General features: G+C 43.9%; 2 protein-coding genes across 4 annotated transcripts in view; one reads left to right on the top strand and one right to left on the bottom strand.

Moving 5' to 3' along the window:
- Positions 1-21,491, top strand: part of znf385a (zinc finger protein 385A) — a 53,230-nt gene that overhangs the window by 6,786 nt on the left and 24,953 nt on the right. For both annotated transcript variants that reach the window (XM_087782041.1, XM_087782043.1), the window contains exon 2: positions 20,663-20,823. In XM_087782041.1, the coding sequence (XP_087638167.1) occupies positions 20,663-20,823 (161 nt within the window). The remainder of the gene's footprint in view (positions 1-20,662; positions 20,824-21,491) is intronic.
- The window catches only part of birc5b (baculoviral IAP repeat containing 5b), a 35,398-nt gene that overhangs the window by 12,433 nt on the left and 1,474 nt on the right, over positions 1-21,491 (bottom strand). For both annotated transcript variants that reach the window (XM_087782049.1, XM_087782050.1), the window contains exon 2: positions 18,958-18,988. The gene's annotated coding sequence lies outside the window, so the exon portion shown is untranslated. The remainder of the gene's footprint in view (positions 1-18,957; positions 18,989-21,491) is intronic.

Genomic DNA, 21,491 nt, shown 5'->3' with positions numbered 1-21,491 from the left:
AATATCGTTACATTAAGATGTATCGCAATATTTATTTTTATGATACTCAAAATAATTATATAAATTTCTTAATCATTAATATTTACTAAATTGTGTATAAAATAAAAATAATTAGATTTCTATATTTAGAATTAACACACAATTATTCAAAAGATTTGTTCATTTTTGTGTTGCATTTAAACTTTTGGCCGCTAGATGGCAGCACTCCTTACAGCCTGCACAACTAAGTAAGTAAGTAAGTCATTTTTATTTGTATAGCGCTTTTCCAGACCAGGGTCAAAAAGAGCTTAAACAATCAAAACAATACTCTAGTATAAAGTATACTGTATACTTTAAAGATCAAGATAAAACTGAGAACACAACAGGAGTTCCAGGAAATCAAGGAAAAGCCTGAACAAATAAAAACGTCTTAAGATGTTTCTTAAAGGAGTCAGTAGACTCCAAGCGCACAACAAATTCCGAAAGATCCAGACAATGGCTGAGGACGAGAGGATACAGTCGCCTTAAGCAGCTTTTAAAAGCTGACGTTTGGACATTTCTTGTTGGTTTCAAAACAAATGAAAGCAGCAGCGACTTCGTCAACACGCCAAAGAACAAAAAATGATTTTGAATATGTGTTTGAGTCGTAAGATCCATGAGTCGTTGCACTGAAGCGATGACGTCGAGTCTCTTGATCAGTGATTCAAGTCAAATATCAGCTGAAAAAAACCTTCTGAAAGAAGTTGGGTCTCGATCTGTTGGTGTCGTCCAGCGACTCGTCCGTCGGCAGGAGTGGACGTGTGACCTCCTGGCTTCGGTCCGTCCGTCTCTTTGTCTTTATGTATCTCTTCGCCCTCCGACCTCATCTGTCTCCGTCAGCCGTCTCCGTCTCTGCCGAGCTGTCCGTCCGACTTTCGCTCAACGTCTCTCTTCTCCTGAGGCCACGGAACATTTTCAAAACCTCTGCTGCTCCTGTTCGTGTCGGAGTGACGGCCTAATGGCCGCTTCATAATCAGCCGCATGCTTCGCTCCCCCGAGGTCGTCGGAGACAAAGTCGGCTCCTCGCGCTCTTTTGAACTTTTGGGCGTTTCGAAATTAAACGGCAGCTCGTCAACCAGGTGTCAACGCAGCAGTGACCTTTAACCCCTACAAGGTCATTCTCCGAAACCAGCGCCTTCTCATTCCATCACTTATTATTATCATGTTTTAATGAAAATAGAAATATATTCGTTCAGAAAATGAAAGTCCCACATAACAAAATCTTATATTTTCACAAAATGATCACGTTTCAAAGATTTCTTCAAAATAAAAGTGCGATTTCTCGTTTAGAAATCATAATTTAGGTCCAATTTTGCAGTTTCACTTGTCGCCCCGTAACACGTGTTCTGTTACAAAGACACTGTCTCTTTGAGTGACATCAGAGAATAATCATTTTAATTTAAACTAAATGATATATCTGCTAGCTTAGCGAGGGGCTAACTGCAGTGAGTACCTTTATCTTAGTATTCTATGACAGTACATATTCTGACAGGATCGCTCACGTTCGTCTGGTAAAGATCAGGATCATCGTAACAAGATCATTTTAAAGGAGGGTCATGACAGTGGGAACATGTTGTAACACGACTAGAAGATTTTTGTCAAGTGTAAATGAAGGCGGGTTTCGTAGAAAGACCCTTTGAAACCACAATCTAACGCCGCAGGAGTTGTGGCGGAGGTGGGTTGTCAATATTTTTGAGTCGAGGGTCCAGCTTGAGTTTTTTCGAACGGTAAAACTATCAGGTCCCTCAGCGGCTCCTCGCTCGTCCGTGGATGCCGGGGCGTGTGTCGGCAGGTTGTCAATACGTCTGATAGCGACTCTGATGAATAGTCCTGTGATGAGGGGGTGTGTGGACGAGTGCAGCATCTGACGCAGGAACCCTCGTGACATCCTCGTGAGACTTTTGTTTGAGGAGTTTGTGTCGTCAGACCCAGTGCTGGTTGTGTGGCGTCAACACTCCGGCGCCGCCAGCTGCTGCTCTGTGGAGCGAAGGCGCCGCACCTGTGAACGATTATGGAGCCGGCGCTCCCACCCGTCCCCGGCTGCCTGGGACCCCGGTCGCCTGGGACACGCCGGCGTGTTTGGCGTTCAGACACCTTTTAAATACAAAGCACTGCAGTAGCTTCCGTCGATAAATCTGCTGACTCAAGAGATTTCTACTTCTTCAGAAGTCTCTGGGGCGACTTGTGGTTCTGTTCGGCACAGACGGAGCATCAGAACCACCTTCTGGTCAAGTCAACATCAAGAGCTGTTTAATATCATCCCACAAGATAAAACATTATGAGTGTACAATATCAACAATCTGTCGATATGATACGTTTCATGATAACGATAAAGTTATATATATTGTGATATATTGTGATACTGTAGTAGTAAAGGATATACTTGTAGTATTGTCGAGTACTTGACTCTGGTGTTGCAGAATTTATGACTCTTAACAAAGTCGTAACTGCTTTTGTTTGTTTTGAAACCAAAATATGTCCAAATATCAGCTTTGAAAGCTGCTGGAGTCGACTGTATCCTCTTGTCCTCAGTAATCTGGGGAATCTGGCGGGTCTTTATTTTTCCTTTAGGACGTAACGACTACCGCCATCTCGCGGCAGGAAGTTTAATTGTAAATAGAAGAAGTAAATATATACACATTTTTATTATATAAATAGTAAGTAAGTAAGTAATTTGTATTTATAAAACACTTTTCCAGACCAGGGTCACAAAGCACATAAAAATTCAAACAATATTCAATAAAGTATATACTTTAAAGGTCAAGATAAAACTGATAACACAACAGGAGTTACAGAAAATCAAGATAAAAGCCTGCATGATAAATTATAAAAATAAAAATAATAAAATAACTTTAATAAAACATAAAAAAAATGTATTTGAAAGCAAAAAAATAAACGCTAATTTTTCAGTTTATTTTTCGTTGATAGATTGCTGTTGTATATTGTTACTGTTTATTGAAACTTTATATTGCGATATTTAAGTGTATTGATTTTTTTTTTTTAAACCCCTAATACAACCACTGATGACCTTGAATGACCTTTCTTCACGACCTTTTGATTCCCCCATTGTTCATCCCCTCTGTTGTCGTGTTGTGTTGGTCACGTGCCGCTGCAGTTTGCGTCACACAGCAGTTTCGGTCCGACGACGGGGGAAAGTGAAAACGACGGCGGAGACGGCGCTCTTCAAACACACATTAGTGCGAGTAAACACTCGGAGTCCTGCGGTCGCCTCAGCCCCGCAGCTCATCAAACACGGAGGTCAAACGTTCGGCCGATCAATTATGTGATAAGACGCTTCCAGAGTCGCAGGCGGAGAAAAACAATTTCCCCCCAAAACTGCAGCCGAGCACAAAACGCTTGAGCAAAGCTAACGTTAGTCGGAGGAGGATCTTGCATTAATCATGCTCGCTCTATTTCTGTGCTCCGAGGAGGAGGAGGAGGAGGAGTGAGGGAGGAAGAGCAGACGAGGGACGACTTTGGAGGGGAAAATCTGTGTCCTTGAGATGCTGCAAGGTCAAACCTCAAGGTGGAGAAGGAGAGGAGGGAGGAGGAGGAGATGAAGAGGAGGAGCTGGAGAGAAGAATGGGGAGAAGGAGGAAGAGATTTGAAGGAGAGGATGCAGCAGAGGAGGATTAGGAGGAGAAGAAAGCTGAGGAGGAAGAGTGGGGGTAGTGAGGAGGACGAGATGTTGCAGAGGGAAGAAGAAAGGGATACCAGCGAGATCATGTGACTCAGACTGACGCCTCGTCAGGTCACGGGAGTTTAGAGGTCGTTTGATTTTTTTTTTTTTTGCGACGACCTGAAAAGAGACCCTGCTGCTCTCTGATTGGCCGGTGCTGGTGGTATGCACACCTGCCTCTGCACGACCCGCCCTGACTGGGGGTGGGTTCTGCCGGGACCTGCACTGCGAGTCTCTGCCGCGGGGCCGGAGGACGAGCCTCAGGTGAGGCTCAGAAGGCTCCGCGGGGCAGCGCGGTGCCGAGGTTACGCAAGCGCAGAAAGTGAAAACTGGGGAGTCATCAATCACCATGACGGTGTTTTTGAACACACAAACAATTAACCGTCAGGACACGAGCAGGCAGCGGCAGCTTGAAGGTTTAAAGACTTTACTGACAGATTTACTACTGTTTTTTTAAACATTTTTCTCTCTAACCGTTGTTGGCTCAACTATCAAGAGTGTGGACCAATCAGGAGGCAGCGCTTCATTAACGGAGAAGAGTCAGAGGGCAGATGTTTCAGCCGGTCGGCGAGAGAAGAGAAGGATTATAATCTGCATGTGTGTGTAGGTGTGTGTGTGTGCGCCGCAGGCTCAGGTGTGTGTCCAGTGGCAGGTGTGTGCAGGTTCTGCTCATCACAGATCTTCATTTAGAGGATTAACCAGCGGGAGACGGAACGTGTTCTTTGAAGCTTGTGTCGACGTATTTCGAGGTACAAAGGGAATTTTTAACACCGTTTAAGACACGCCGCGGTCCGCCTTACTTACGGTGCCAACAAACCATCACGCCTTGATACTTAGAAATTTCAATCATGCTCAAAATTCTGGACGGAGATGAGAAAAAAAAAATGTAACAGATGAGGATCGTGTTATGGCTGGAGCTCCGGCGTCGCCCCCTCTTTCCGTCGCCACCACGTCCCCCCGGGAGACGGCGCCGCTGCCCCGACGGGCACGCAAACCCAAGACACGCTGAATTAAGGTCAGCGAGCCGATTGCTGAGCCAGCGGAGGACGATCCCGGCGCGTGTGCGACCTCTAAATGCTGGCGTGACTCCGGAGAGAGACACTATCCAGCAGCTCCGGGAGGAAAACTGACCTCACTGCACCACTTTAGAAACAAACCCCCCCAAACACAGCCTCCTGCTGGAGGAGGTTTAGCACGGAAGGACTGAAGTTGGCTCCTGGTTTATCAGGGATCTTCTTTGGAGTGTGTGCATGTGTGCGTCTGCTGGGGGGGGGGGGGTATCTATGTTTGTGGGTTTTGTACATCACAGAAGAACACCAGGAAGCAGCTCCTCTTATCTCTGAGATCTCTGAGGCTCCTGAGCTCAGACGCCGGCAGTCGTCGCTACAAAAGGGACCTCACAGGTGCAGAGTGACGGACTCTACATTTATTCAACTCTTCAAACATATATAGTCTCATTCATGAATCGAGTCCGACTTCTATTCAGGTCTCTGTACTCGTCTGATCAGTGTTGAAGTCCACCGACAGATGATGATGATGCCTCTGTGGCACCAGTAGAACCAGTCCTGGGTCCTCCCCTCCCCCCGCCGAGTTCTGACTCCACACGTCCCCACAGGGGTGATATCGTATTCCGCCTGACTGTGCGCTCTGACAATCGGCCGCTGCAGGGAGGGTGACCTTCACAGCAGGACGCTGCGGCAATCACAGAAGTGGACCGGGCTCATGACGAGAATGCCGGTCCAGAACCAGCAGCGCGCCAGCTCGAGAATTGTTCACTTCGAATCCCGCCTCTCTGACCGTCACTTCATTCGCCTTCATGTCTTGAGCAACAACGTACGCTCAGTAACTCCTAAATTACTTCTAATTTTAAACAGTGGTGCTTGATGCTACATGGTGGTCATAATGTTACGGTGATGATGAAGGTGTTCAGTGTGAGACAGCTGTGAGGAGCGATGATGCCGCTGCACTTTTCTCATGAATGATGCAGATGTAGAGTTTGTGTTCATGGTGCAGAACAAGTCGGCTGGTGCTGCAGAGTCACAGCCCTGGTTTCTCCTCCTCTCACCTCCTCACTGGTTTCTCCTCCTCCACCCTCTCACCTCCTCACTGGTTTCTCCTCCACCCTCTCACCTCCTTGCTGGTTTCTCCTCCACCCTCTCAGCTCCTCACCGGTTTCTCCTCCTCCACCCTCTCACCTCCTCACTGGTTTCTCCTCCTACACCCTCTCATCTCCTTACTGATTTCTTCTTATTCACCCTCTCACCTCCTCACTTGTTTCTCCTCCTACACCCTCTCACCTCCTCACTGGTTTCTCCTCCTACACCCTCTCACCTCCTCACTGGTTTCTCCTCCTACACCCTCACTGATTTTTTCTTATTCACCCTCTGACCTCTTCACTGGCTTCTCCTGCTCCGTCGTCTCACAAACTCACTGGTTTCACATCCCTCCAACCTCTTACTGGTTTCCTCTCCTCCTCCACCCTCTCACCTCCTAATCAATTTGACCCCCTCCACCCTTTTGATTCCTCACTGGTTTCTCCTCCGCCACCCTCCTACCTCCTCACTGGTTTCTCCTCCTCCACCATTTTACCTCCTCACTGGTTTCTCCTCCACCCTCTCACTGATTTATTTTCCACACTCTTACCTACTCACTGGTTTCTCCTCCCTCCACCCTCTCACTGGTTTCATCTCTTCCACCTCCCGCTCACCTCCTCACTAGTTAATCCTTCTCCAGCCCTTCTCTTCTCCTCTCCTCACTTGTTCTCCTCCCTTCTACCCTCTCATCCCACGTACTGGATTTTCCTTCCCCCTTTTTCTAGTTTATTTTTTATATCTTCCTCCTCCCGCTCATCTCCTCACTAGTTTATCCTCCTCCAGCCCTTCTCGTCTCCTCACTGGTTTCTCCCCCCCCCCACCATCCCTTCACTCCGATCTAGTTTCCGCTGCTAATTTACCAAAGACAATATTTGTAATTAATCACGAGCTCCTGCTTTAATGAGCGTCAATGTTTGAATTGCGAGCTGCACTAAACCTTTACACTTCCTTGAATGACACGATTATCTGAACGTCAGCCTTGTTGGTTCTCCGCGGTGACACTGCAGCTCAGCACTCAAAGGATTTGCTAATTATATCACATTTTCAGACCCGACTCAGGACCGGCGGTGAGGTGAGCGGGGCCGGGAGACGCACAAAACCCTCCGTCAGTGCGGATCAACGTCCCGGGAAAAAGCTATTGTGTCAGTGATTAGTGGCGAGTGGATAATGTGTTCAGTGTGTGAAGCTGCCGAGTCTTTGTTGAGTCAAACAAACATCAATCTGACTAACAGTGTGTGTCAACATCCAACATGGTTAGCCTGCTAATCTCAAAGACTCACAGTGACGCCCAACGTTAGCTCGGGTGAGATTTTTGCTGCACTGTGGCAGGAAGTTGTGAAGGTGGAAGTTAATCAAATGTGAGGAAGTGTTGCCGGAGAGGAAGGATCGTGCACCTCGGCTACGTGAGCATACACTGGTATGTGTCACCGTGAGTCGCTCCGACACGAGGAATCGTCCTGGAGCAGAGATCCATTTAACATTCATTTTTAATGTGATCTCAGCTCCACAGGGTCCTGTCTGATCCTTTTTTTCCTGATTTTTAACCACACAGTTCGTCTGATAAGACCTTAGGCTAAAATTCTGATAGACGTGAGACTTTGCGAGGCCATCAGTGACGTTGCCCCGAAGCGACGACATGTACATTTGAAGGCGTCTGAAGTTCTCCGAGCTCAGTTTCTCACACAGACTGTAACGATAATCTCTTTCTCCAACATGTAGCTGAAGTTCTCACGACCTCCGTAAGACCTCTGGAAGGATGATGATTGATTCTCATCAACACAGATTTTTTAAGAGCATCATGAAGATTCAAGAAGCTGAAACGATTCGAGCATGCAGGCAGTAGTTGAGCCTGAGAGCGACTGGTGCTTCAAATACAAGTTTAAAGTGGCTCCTAACAAAGCATTATCATACTGAGAACATCCATATTGAAGTCTTGACCTTAGCGCTGCGAGCGCAGTTGTTATTTGTCGTGTTTCCCCTGAAGACGCGGCAGTGAGTCTGACTGAAGTGATGTTGACGAGGTTCTTCTGTGTGTTCAGAGGTCCGATGAGCACCACGAGCTGGTGATGAAGTGAGTTCTATCGACCGTCCACAAGTCATTGACTCCTTAATTATCGTCGTAATGTGGATGGGATTGACTTGTGACACACACACTGCTACACACACAGACATGATACCCACACACACACAAAAAAACACACATACACAAAATCAAACAAACACCCAGACACAAGCAAATGCACACAAAACACTCAGACACATATTCACAGACAAACAAACATATAGACACACAAACAAACACATGCATATATTTACGTCCACAAATAAATGTATACACACAGACGCAAATGAACGCACACAAACGTATACTCGAACGCAAATTATTTCAAACAGAAACGTACACATACAGAAGCAAACTAATACCCACCAACATAAAGACACACAAAAAATACACCCACGTATGCACAAAAGATAAAATGTACTCACAAACACAAACATGTAAAAAAAGAAACACACAAAACAGTAAGCAGACACACAAAACCATAACAATGTAAACACATGCACAAAGACGTAAACACAAAAACATTATGGGATTGACTTGTGACACACACACGACCACGCACACAGACATAATACTCACACACATGCAAAAAAACATACACAAAATCAAACAAACAACCAGACACACAGACTCATATTCACAGGCAAACAAACATATACACACACTCACACAGACTCTCACACACATGCATACATTTACGTTTACAAGCAAATGTAAAAACACAGACGCAAATGAACGCACACAAACGTAAACACAAACGCAAATTAATTCAAACACAAACGTACGCACACAGATGAAAATTCATAGCCGCAAACATAAAGACACACACAAACTAAATGTACTCACACACACAACAATGTCAACAGCGAAACATGAGTTAGCAGACACACAAAACCATAAAACTGTAACACATGCACAAAAACGTAAACACAAAAACATGAACACACACAACAACAATCACACAGAAATGTAAACACAAAAACGTTCAAGACAACCTGTGGCTAATGCTAAGTTGCTAAGAAAAAAAAAAATCCTGTATGAAAAAGTTTAAATCAAAGTCTATCAAAAGCCACGAAGAAGAAGCAAATCTGCTGAGTCTGCTTCACAGCAAACGACCAACATGACTCCCAGAGAATCTCGTCACTCTCGTCTCTACCTTTGCTCTCAGACCCTCGTCTCCCTTCGCTGAGCGCAGCAGCAATTACAGAGATGATCTCGACTGTCAGTCAGCCGCGCAGACGAATTCCACTCTTCACATGATAATGAGGCTCCAAACTCGGGGCCGGCCTTTGTCGGCCAGCAGGGGGCGGCGGGGACGGTGAAGGGGGGAAAAACGACGTCGATCACAACAGAGACAAACCATCGTGTCCGCCTCATTAGCAGCTGACATTTGTGAGAAAGATAAGAACGTAACTCTGATTCAAGATTTCAAACTTTCTTCTCCATCAAGAACTTAGTCAAACACTCTTCACATCTCAGACACGTTTTCACTCTTCTGGCCCAGATGGTCGTGAAGGTTCCAGCAGAACCTCGACAGAGCCGTGATGTAATCCAGCCTCACATTAGAGCTGCTGCACGGCAGGTTCTTGTCTGATCACTTCATTACACTCATTACTGGCTGCTGAGAGTCTTTCATCCACACTAGGGTTTGTTGGAGCGGAGGAGGCCACTGCTCCTTCGCTCCTGCTCTCTCCTCCTCTCTCGTCCTCCCTCCTCCTCGCTCCTCTATCATCCTCTCTCCTCCTCTCCCCTCCCCTCTCCTCTTCGCTCCTCCTCTCTCCTCTTTGCTCCTCCTTTCTCCCCCACTCTCCTCTTCGCTCCTCCCTTCTCTGCTTCGCTCCTAGTCTCTCCTCTTTGCTCCTCCTGTCTCTTCTTCGCTCCTCGTCTCTCCTCTTCCCTATTCTCTCCTCCTCTCCCCTATTCTCTCCTCCTCTCTCTTCTTCGCTCCTCCTTTCTCCTCCTCTCTCCTCCTCCTCTCTCTTCTTCTCTCATCTTAGCTCATCCTCTCTCCTCGCCTCTCCTCTTCGCCCCTCCTTTCTCCTCGTATCTCTTCTTTGCTCCTCCTCTCTCGTCTCTCCTCTTCGCTTCTCCTCTCTCCTCCTCTCTCTTCTTTGCTCCTCCTCCTCTCGTCTCTCCTCTTCGCTTCTCCTCTCTCCTCCTCTCTCTTCTTCGCTCCTCTCTCTTCTTTGCTCCTCTCTCCTCCTCATTCTTCTTCACTCATCTCTCCTCTTCGCTCCTCTTCTCTCTTCTTCGCTCCTCTCTCCTCTTCGCTCCTCCTCTCTCATCTTTGCTCCTCTCTCCTCTTCGCTCCTCTCTCATCTTTGCTCCTCTCTCCTCTTCGCTCCTCCTGTCTCTTCTTCGCTTCTCCTTTCTCCTCCTCCTCTCTCTTCTTCGCTCCTCATCTCTCCTCCTCGCTCCTCGTCTCTCCTCTTTGCTCCTCTCCCTTCTTCGCTCCTCCTCTCTCCTGGTCTCTCCTCCTTGCATCATGCAGATGCAGACAGGATTCAGCAGCGCTCCGCACAGCTCTTTGAATAATGCAGTGAGAAGGAGCTCGACACCTCAGAGGAGTTTCCCTCTGTTGTGTAACTATTACACAGATTGTTCAACAAATCTCACGCAGCACTCACGACATCACAGCACAGACGTCTCAGCGAGACACACAACCTGATGCAAGAAACGCATGTCCTAGTGTGATGTCAACACACAACGTTACACAATTGTTACTTTTCCCGTTACACACACTCATTATAAATAATACAGAAGATAATGTGTTGTGTGCTCTTACAAACGCACATGCAAACATACACAAACAGACATTATACACACTTTCATGCAATTATATGCATGAACACACACACCCACACCAACATAATATGCATACATGTACCGTACACACAAAGTGACACATGCATATATATATATATATATATATATATATATATATACATAAACACACACACGCACATGTACACACTGACACAGACAGACATATAAGCACATACACTTACACACACATATTAGCATATACACATACAGGCGTATACACACAAATACACATACACACACACATACTTTGACATACATATAAACACACATGCATATAAAAACACACACACACACACACACACACTTTGACATACATATAAACACACACGCATATAAACACACACACTTCCACATGCATATAAACACACACACACAAACACACTTCGACATACATATAAACACAAATACACACATACATATAAACACACGTACATATAAGCACACACACATACACATATAAGCACACACACATACATATAAACACACACACTTTGACATACATATAAGCACACATACATACAAGCACACATACATATAAGCACGCATACATAGACACACACACACACACACACACACATATATATTAGTAGGTGCATCAGTGAGTCTCAGGGATCACACTGACACTCCACTGACACTCACTGCTCCCCCTCCTGTCCTGCTCCAGCACTCACACAGATTAAGTTGCCTCAGGAGCAGCTGGAACGTTAGAGGACGTTCTGACTGAGCCAGGACTGCTGGCGACAGTGACATGTGGGCCCTGAAGGATTGAAGTGAGGAAGACATTATTGACTCCATCCTGAGAGTCAAACATCACGTGATGAAAGTTCCCCCAGCAGGTCTGACTCGTATCTGGGATCTGGACTCCTCTGCGCAGAGATCCGGGTCGATTGTGTCCGAGTGATAGAATTCCACACCTGAGGGCGCCGGGTTCTGGGCGGAGTCTGGGAACGACGGTCGGGCTATTGTTCCGGCTGGGTGTGTGGGAGCGAGAGAACAAGAGGAGGAGGAGAGAAGGAGGGGATGATGGGGGAGAACAGCTGGAGGGGTGACCGTCCTCCTGTCCTCCTCCATGTCCTTCAAGTGTGACGTCAACCATAGAAAAGTGTATTTTTCAAGTGCACATTCCTTTGAGAGGCTAGTTAGCTACTCCCAAGATTCTTGTTAGCTACTCGTTAGCTACTTGTTAGCTACTCATTAGGTTCTTGTTAGCTTCTTGTAAGCTACTTGTAGGCTTCTTGTTAGCTACTTGTAGGCTTATTGTAAGCTTCTTGTTAGCTACTTGTAGGCTTCTTGTTAGCTACTTGTAAGCTACTCATAAGCTACTCGTAAGCTCCTTGTTAGCTAGTCGTAAGCTTCTTGTTTGCTACTTGTTAGTTACTTGTAGGCCATTTGTTAGCTACTTGTTAGTTACTCGTAGGCTTCTTGTTAGCTATTTGTAAGCTACTTGTAAGCTACTCGTTAACTACTTGTTAGCTACTTGTTAGCTACTCGTAAGCTTCTTGTTTGCTACTTGCTAGTTACTTGTAGGCTTCTTGTAAGCTACTTGTTAACTACTTGTAAGCTTCTTGTTAGCTACTTGTAGGCTTCTTGTTAGCTACTTGTAGGCTTCTTGTAAGCTACTCATAAGCTACTCGTAAGCTCCTTTTTAGCTAGTCGTAAGCTTCTTGTTAGCTACTTGTTAGTTACTTGTAGGCCATTTGTTAGCTACTTGTTAGTTACTCGTAGGCTTCTTGTTAGCTACTTGTAAGCTACTCGTTAACTACTTGTTAGCTACTCGTAAGCTTCTTGTTTGCTACTTGTTAGTTACTTGTAGGCTTCTTGTTAGCTACTTGTTAACTACTTGTAAGCTTCTTGTCAGCTACATGTAAGCTTCTTGTTAGCTACTTGTAAACTACTTGTAAGCTACTTGTTAGCTTCTTGTTAGCTAATTGTAAGCTTCTTGTTAAATTACTTACTTACTTGTAAGCTACTTGTAAGCTTCTTGTTAGCTACTTGTTAGCTACTTGTAAGCTTCTTGTTAGCTACTTGTAAGCTACTTGTAAGCTACTTTGGGAAGTTGTTGGGAAAAAAAAACAATTTACCTACCTACAGTACCTACCTACCTACCTACCTACTTGTTAGCTACTTGTTAGCTATTTGTTAGCTACTCAACCAGAGTCCTAGTGTAGTTTATGTAGGTAAATCAGTGCCATCATGATAATGAATGTTGAATTTAATATTTCAAATATGGAAACTTAAAGTTTAATTTGTTTTTATTGAATACTTGAATTTAATAATGTTTTTAATGTAATTTAAATGGTGCGATTGACTTAGACTTAAACATATGTTCCTTTTTTATACACATAAAGTTTGATCTTCTAATCCCAACTACTTTAGAAATAATTAAGTAATAGGAATTTTTAAATTCCTTGTTACTATCATACCAACATAATGAATTCAGAAGAAAACACGCCTGCGTCTAACAACTGCCAACTAAAGTGTGCGTGAGATTTAGTGAGGCTGCCCGAGGTGTGTGTGTGTGTCTGTGTGTGTGTGTGTGTTGATCCTTGTATCCGTGGCGACCTTTGCTTTGTGAAAGTACAAATCTTCATCGCCGTCGCCTGCAGTCAGAAACTCTCCCTCCTTCACACACTTTCTTGACACACACACCCACACACACACACACACACACACACACACACACACACACGGAGAAAATGATTTGTCCGTGAGACGTAATGAGATAAATGCGCTGGAATGTTTCGTCATGCGGGCGGAGACGGCGTCGGCTGCAGGTAACGACACGAAGTGAAGATTCTCATCAGTGCCTTTTGACAACACAACACACACACACACACACACACACACACACACACACACACACACCACCGCAGCAACACAAAGATATTTTGTCGTCTTAAAACCACATGAAGTACTTAACGATGGATACAAATAATAAACGAGAAAAAATGAATGATTTAACGATAAAACCAGTAAAAAGGTTTAAGTTCTTACATAAAAAGCTCGACTCCGTTGAGACACACCTGTGATTATTGTCATCAGGTTTCATCAAATAACTCGTAAAAACTTCTGGCTTCTGGCCCATTACTTGGATGTATTAAAGGAGCGGCGCCGAGCGATTCACTCTCATTTCAGACGCACATAAATGCCACCGTCAGAGACACACACGCCTGGACTTGAACACACCAGGTTCAACACACACTTTGGTTGCGCGTGATGACAAAAAGTCTCACGGTTCAGCACCTCAGACGACACTCTGGGGGGGTGGGGGGGGGGCTTCACGACCAGCAGGGAGACGACTTAAAACCACAGTGTGCGTTTGTGTGCGTCTGAATGTTGCGCGTCTGATTGCAGGTGTTTTAAAAAAGCCAGATCTGCCATTTAACTTTTTAATTCATGGGTTCAAATTCAGACTGAAGTTCAGGAATGAAGCCAGTGTTGTCTTGTGGAGACAGAAATTATTCATATATACATTTATAAAGAGATACAAACTACTTATTCTTATAATTGTAGTTATTTTTCACTGTTTTTAAACTTTTTATTCCTTTATTTATGGCCCAAATAAATCTTCTCTATCAAAACAAAATGTTTTTTTTTTATTTAAAATTCATGTGGTCAAAGATTCAGTTGATTAATTAAAACAGTTTTAATTAAATTGTAAAAAGAGATTCATAGTTTTTTAAGAAAGAAAAAATTGCAGTGGTCATTAAAAGTGGTCTTCTCAGTAGCGCCCCCTGTGGTGACTTTGAAGAAGACGATCCTGTCATTTAAAATCTGAGCAGCACCAGAGACCAGTTCTGAGTGAGTGTCTTGAGAGAACCCAGACTGACCCGGACACGAGCAGGTCCTCCTCAGACTTATGAGAGTCAAGTCCTCCGGCAGAGGAAACATCTGAACCTCTTCACATCTGGAGTTTGCTCGGGCGAGAACTGGGTCACCGGCGGGGTCGGACCGGACCGGAATACTGAGCGCTCCGGTCCCTCCTGCCGTGTCGGGACCATGAGATGAATTGGCTATTTTCTGAAGCCGTGGGTCGCAGCTGGGACGCCACGATGGAGCTGATCTAAAGGTGATACAGGGAGGGAGGGGAAATGAAAGGGAGCGACGGTGACGGATGAGTGGCGAGAGCCGGACGAGCTGAAAACACTGGACGTCCGGTGAGGTCACGCAAACCTTCTGTGGAGGTCAGGGAGTAATCCAGTGTCCACACGCGCCCGTGTGGTCACAAGTTGAGGTCTGATCACATGTGACCACCTCCTTCATCTTCTGTGAGCTTGCACGCTTAACACTGTTATTGTATTGATGTCTCAATATTTAACATCTTTATTGTTTTAAATTCTATCAAAGCACAATCATAGTTCTTTAATAGTTAACAAGAAAGTTAACGAGAAGCCTACAAGTAGCTAACAAGAAGCTTACAAGTAGCTAACAAGAAGCTTACAAGTAGCTTACAAGAAGCTTATGAGTAGCTAACAAGAAGCCTACAAGTAGCTAACAAGAAGCTTACAAGTAGCTTACAAGGAGCTTATGAGTAGCTAACAAGAAGCCTACAAGTAGCTAACAAGACGCTAACAAGAATCAAACAAGAAGCTAACAAGAAGCTCACAAGTAGCTAACAAGAAGCTTACGAGTAGCTTACAAGTAGCTAACAAGAAGCTAACAAGAAGCTTACGAGTAGCTAACAAGAAGCTTACAAGTAGCTTACAAGAAGCTTACAAGTAGCTACAAGAAGCTTATGAGTAGCTAACAAGAAGCCTACAAGTAGCAAACAAGAAGCTTACAAGTAGCTTACAAGGAGCTTATGAGTAGCTAACAAGAAGCCTACAAGTAGCTAACAAGACGCTAACAAGAATCAAACAAGAAGCTAACAAGAAGCTCACAAGTAGCTAACAAGAAGCTTACGAGTAGCTTACAAGTAGCTAACAAGAAGCTAACAAGAAGCTTACAAGTAGCTAACAAGAAGCTTACAAGTAGCTTACAAGAAGCTTATGAGTAGCTAACAAGAAGCCTACAAGTAGCAAACAAGAAGCTTACAAGTAGCTTACAAGGAGCTTATGAGTAGCTAACAAGAAGCCTACAAGTAGCTAACAAGACGCTAACAAGAATCAAACAAGAAGCTAACAAGAAGCTCACAAGTAGCTAACAAGAAGCTTACGAGTAGCTTACAAGTAGCTAACAAGAAGCTTACAAGTAGCTAACAAGAAGCTTACAAGTAGCTTACAAGAAGCTTATGAGTAGCTAACAAGAAGCCTACAAGTAGCAAACAAGAAGCTTACAAGTAGCTTACAAGTAGCTTACAAGGAGCTTATGAGTAGCTAACAAGAAGCCTACAAGTAGCTAACAAGACGCTAACAAGAATCAAACAAGAAGCTAACAAGAAGCTCACAAGTAGCTAACAAGAAGCTTACGAGTAGCTTACAAGTAGCTAACAAGAAGCTAACAAGAAGCTTACGAGTAGCTTACAAGAAGCTAACAAGTAGCTAACAAGAAGCTAACAAGAAGCTTACGAGTAGCTAACAAGAAGCTTACAAGTAGCTTACAAGTAGCTTACAAGTAGCTAACCAGAAGCTAACAAGAAGCCTACAAGTAGCTAACAAGAAGCTAACAAGTAGCTAACAAGAAGCTTACAAGTAGCTAACAAGAAGCTTACAAGTAGCTAACAAGAAGCTTACGAGTATCTTACGAGTATCTTATGAGTAGCTAACGAGTATCTTAGGAGTAGCTAACGAGTAGCTTACGAGTAGCTAACGAGTAACTAACTAGTAGCTAACTAGCCCGATACTCTCACAGGAATGTGCAATACTACAAATATATACTTGTTACTACAGTATCACAATTTATCGTTGACCCTGTACCCTGTACCCTGCACAGCTGGAGGTCCCCCCCCCTCGATCACGTGGACCTCCAGCTGTGCGGACGACAGGTGTCGCCCCCTCAGCCCGGCTCGAGCGGCGCTGGCATCGGGACCGGACGCCGTTGCCAACAACTCTGGCACATCTGTGAGCGCTTCAGTCTCGCCGCCGCTGCCATTGTTCTGTCAGCGAAACGCCGCCAAGTCGCCGACGCTGTCTGGTCCAAAAGCCTTGCAGGACAAAACATTTTTTCGCATGACATGAGGGTGTCCTCGCCAAACATCGTCGAGGCTTACAGACACGTTATTTAAACTGCATCAGACATCCTTTCTTTTTTTAGTATTTTAGGACCTTCTTAAGATTATTTCTGACGTCTTTATTAAAAACTAAAAATTGAAAGTGAAGAATTTCTGATTTAAGTTCAATAGAACCTGTAAAACTGTGTTCAATTTGGGTTTAAAATAATATTGGAATAGAAAATAAAACTTCACATGGAAATATTAGCAACACAAAGACAATAAAAACATCAAATAAATATATTTAACTTACACATTAACTGTTATATAGTTTCTCACATAGTATTTCAGCTAATAATTTAAAATATATATATTTTAAACAATAATATAATGTTCAGTTTCAACATTCTTTCCTTCAGAAAACTGTTGTATTAATGCCAATTTAATACTATTTAACAGCTATATTTTAATGTACCAGTGAAATAAATTTTTTTAAACGTAAAACTAATCATTGTGGTCGAACACTAGATGGCGATGTTCAGTCGCATCAGCGGAGATGTAAACAAAAACGTGACGATAGCACCGCATGTACAAAAGATGACGTTAACGATAAACGAATTTTGAGATGAGCAGCGGCGGCTGATCTCGGCAAGATGGCGTCCAGGCAGTCGTGCACAGCTGGAGCAGCTCGATGTGACAACAGTTAAATGCGACGTTCGCCGTCACACACACACACACACACACACACACAGACACACACCATCTCTGTCTGACGCACACTCGCACTGACACACAGACAGATGTAGTGAGGGAATTAACAGGCGCAGCAGCGTAAACGTGGCCAGCAGCAGCAGATTTATCATCACGGTGCAGACGCTGGATTGTTCCCGAGCCGAGGATCTGCCAGTTCGACTCTCTCTCGCTGCAGCAGCTCCGTGTTCGGCACGACCTCCCCGTGTCCCCGAACACGCCTGCGGTCACGTTTGTTTCGACACGTTTGTCCAGGAGTCCGACAACTTTAGCCGCCGCGTTGCAAACGACAACGACGACGACAACATGGCTCACACCGTAACCATGACTCAGCACATTTTGTTCACGTAACGATGAAGCTTTGATCGCAGTTCTTCACTCATTCAAACCAAAACAAAGAAGGGAAAATAAAATATCAAAACACTAACACTAATAATTATTTTTTGTTGTTGTTGTTTTGTTCATCTTTGATTTGCAATTAAAGTTCAGGCTGCAGTCAATACGTCCTATGCAGCTAAAGGAACAATAAAAGCCGATGACTGAGGATGAGAGGATACAGTTGACTCCAAGAGCCAAAGCTGACGTTTGGACATACAGTATATTGGTTTCAAAACAAATTAAAGCAGCTACGACTTCGTCAAAACCAGAGTAAAGTACTCGACAATACTACAATATATATACTTGTTACTACAGTATCACAATTTATCGTTGACTGTGTATCGCACAGCTGGAGGTCCCCTCCCCCCTGATTGTGCTTTTAAGATCGTATTTTATTTCAGATGACGGTACTTTTATGGTTTACATTTCGGGCAGCAGTCCTTACGTCCAGGTATCCTGACGATGACTAAGGACGAGAGGATACAGTGACTCCAGCAGCTTTTAAAGCTGATGTTTGGACATATTTTGGTTTGAAAACAAATGAAAACAGTTACGACTTCGTCAAGAGTCATGTGGTCTGTAAATTCTGCAACACCAGAGTAAAGTACTCGACAATACTACAATATATATACTTGTTACTACAGTATCACAATTTATCGTTGACTGTGTATCGCACAGCTGGAGGTCCCCTCCCCCCTGATTGTGCTTTTAAGATCGTATTTTATTTCAGATGACGGTACTTTTATGGTTTACATTTCGGGCAGCAGTCCTTACGTCCAGGTATCCTGACGATGACTAAGGACGAGAGGATACAGTCGACTCCAGCAGCTTTTAAAGTTGATGTTTGGACATATTTTGGTTTGAAAACAAATGAAAACAGTTACGACTTCGTCAAGAGTGGTCTGTAAATTCTGCAACACCAGAGTCAAGTACTCGACAATAGTACACATATATACTTGTGACTGCAGTATATCAATAAATTGTATCGTTGCCCCTGTAGCATGATACGTATAGTATCACCAGTTCTTGCTAATCCACACCTCAAGTACAGAGAGAGTCTTACCTTCCTCTGCTGGTCTTCTTTCCCAGGAGACCTGCAGCAGAGAAAACATGTTATCAACAAATGGTTCATTATTAAGATGCTCATGATTATATTTACATTTAAATGTTATGTCTCTTCAACCATTTCAATATCTGCAGTTATTCAACTCTGGACTTTTTCTATTGACTTGTTGAGTCAGTGTTCAGGTTTGTCGCTGCCGTGGTCGACCCTGAAACATTCCGCAACTAAAACGAAACTTAACATCAAGTCTTTAAATCAAAATGAAATTCTTTTCAAACTAACTTTTTTTTTAAAGCTTTTATTTAATTTTCGTACAACATGAAAAACTGTGTCCAACATTACTATTATTAAAGGGAAAAAGTATTTAATGTACAACAATGAAAATAGTACAATACAAATAAAATAAAAAATAAAATAAAGAGAAAAATGACTAATAAATATTCTAAAGTTGTAATATTGATGAGGTTAAAATATCCTTTTTTTCCGGTCTCATTCCTGAATGAAAGACAGGTCCATTTACTCCCCATCAGTTTCCTCCAGACTTTGCAACAGACCGTTTTCCCTACAGATCTTTCAGGAATGGATCCAAATTCCTTCAAATATTTCAGATTTATCCTTCAAAATTTTGGCAAATTGTTCCATTAGTAAAAGTTCAGTCAGTCATCGTCTGGTCCGTCACATCTTTATGTTCCTTTGATTGTAGAAAACCACAAGAAAAAACAAAATCCATTTCTATGTATTTGTGGTTAACAAAAACGCTCGTCTCACTCCCTCTCAGTGAACTCATCCCTAGAGCGTTTTAAGCTCTCAATTATATATCATAGACAGGGTCATAAAGAATGTATTGAGAATCCTCCGGATTCATTCCATATATTTCCAGCAGGATGTTGAATCATCTCCTCGTCGTTGAATATTCAGAGTTTCATCAGCGTCGGGTCAGACTCGAGGCTCTGCAGAGGTAATGACGACGTCTGCTCCACCTCCGGGCGCCTGCCAGCGGCGCGGCGGACATCTGGCGTCAGCCGAGACGCTTCCGTCGTCAACACGTTCAGATTTTTAAATGAAGGATTCCACGTGTTCCTGAGCAACAGCCTCTGATCTTATATAAACATTGGTGTGTGTGTGGGGGGGCAGAAGCCAACCTCTTGTCACCAGAGGTAAACCAGAGAGCTTCGGCGACGGAGCGTGGCAGAGCCGCGGGTCTCAGTGGGTTTAAAAAAAAAAAAAAATCCAGTTGTGGATATTAAGAGGCTTAACCTGAGAGCTGCTGAGTGACAGCGGGAGAGGGAGGGAGACGAGGGAGTTGTGGGCGTCAGGGCGGCTTGTAATTAAAGTTTGACGACGAGCACAAATCTTCATGTTTTGGGCTGAAGAACCTGAACATACTGTAGCTCTGAGGTGACAAACAGTCTATTTGTAATGACTGTCCCGGAATAAACGAGTCGTTGTGAAGATATACGACACTTTGAGTGGAGAAGACGCGGAGAAAGGAAGATGAATCTGCTCCCGCACAAATCTTGAAACTGCCCGTGATCCTCCTCTCGATCAAACCGGCAGCGTCGGCGACTGTCGTTCCTTTGATTCATCTGGAGAGGAACCTCTCTCCGCCGCGTGTCGCCGCATTGATCCGTTTCTCCACTTGTTTGTTGGCATCGATGTTCAGACCACACGAGCTCCAACAGCTTTTCTCCTCCTCTGTGCGCAGGAGGCATTAATCGTGCGGGGGCAGCGGTGCCGACCTTCCTGCGGACCCCCACGATGATGCAGCCCCACTTGGACATGAAGCCGTTCCTGCAGTTCCCCATGGAGACCGCTCCACCTCCTCCTCCGCCGCACAGCATGAGCCTGTTTCACAACTTCAACGCGGTGAGTCCTCGCACAAACCGAGATCACCCGCAGAAGCTACGACACACAACATCCATCATCGAGTGAGGATCGAGAGGGAACATCTGTCACTTTATCACAGAAAGATGGAAATGATACAAACATTCTCTATTATTTTAGTTTAGTGTTAGAATCTCCCAATACAACCTGTCCTCAACACAGACACAAACATTTATCTCTATATTTATCATGTGCAAGGCTCATTTTGAACATATGGAATGAATTTAACATTTAAACATGTTTATTTTGTATTGAAATGTTGTCAATATAACAATGTTGGTTCTATTTTACCAACATTTTAGAAGCAGAAGGAGTGCATAAATGCTCCTTCCCAGGTGCAAAACAAATAGACTCAAGGACTCATTCATTCCTCGGGCTATTCAATTGGACAATTCTGAGTTCGGGGGCAGGAGTGGAGTGAAAGTATCATAATAATAAAAAAAATCAATTTCATATAAATCAATAAAGTTTTACCTTTTACCTTATAATGTTCTGTTCTATTTTAGTCTTTGTATCCTTTGTCTTTGTTATTTTTCTTTGATCCATGTTATTTATCTTTATCTTTAGACTTGGATTGTATCATCGTGTTCTTTCTCTTTATTTCTCTTTGTTCTTCTTCTTATTTTATTTTGATTTATTTTTTATGAAAA

Source organism: Callionymus lyra, chromosome 19, assembly GCF_982586985.1.
Source record: "Callionymus lyra chromosome 19, fCalLyr1.hap1.1, whole genome shotgun sequence".
Classification (NCBI taxonomy): Eukaryota; Metazoa; Chordata; class Actinopteri; order Syngnathiformes; family Callionymidae; genus Callionymus; species Callionymus lyra.
Note: the sequence above shows the minus strand (reverse complement) of the source record. Positions and strands in the feature narration are given on the sequence as shown.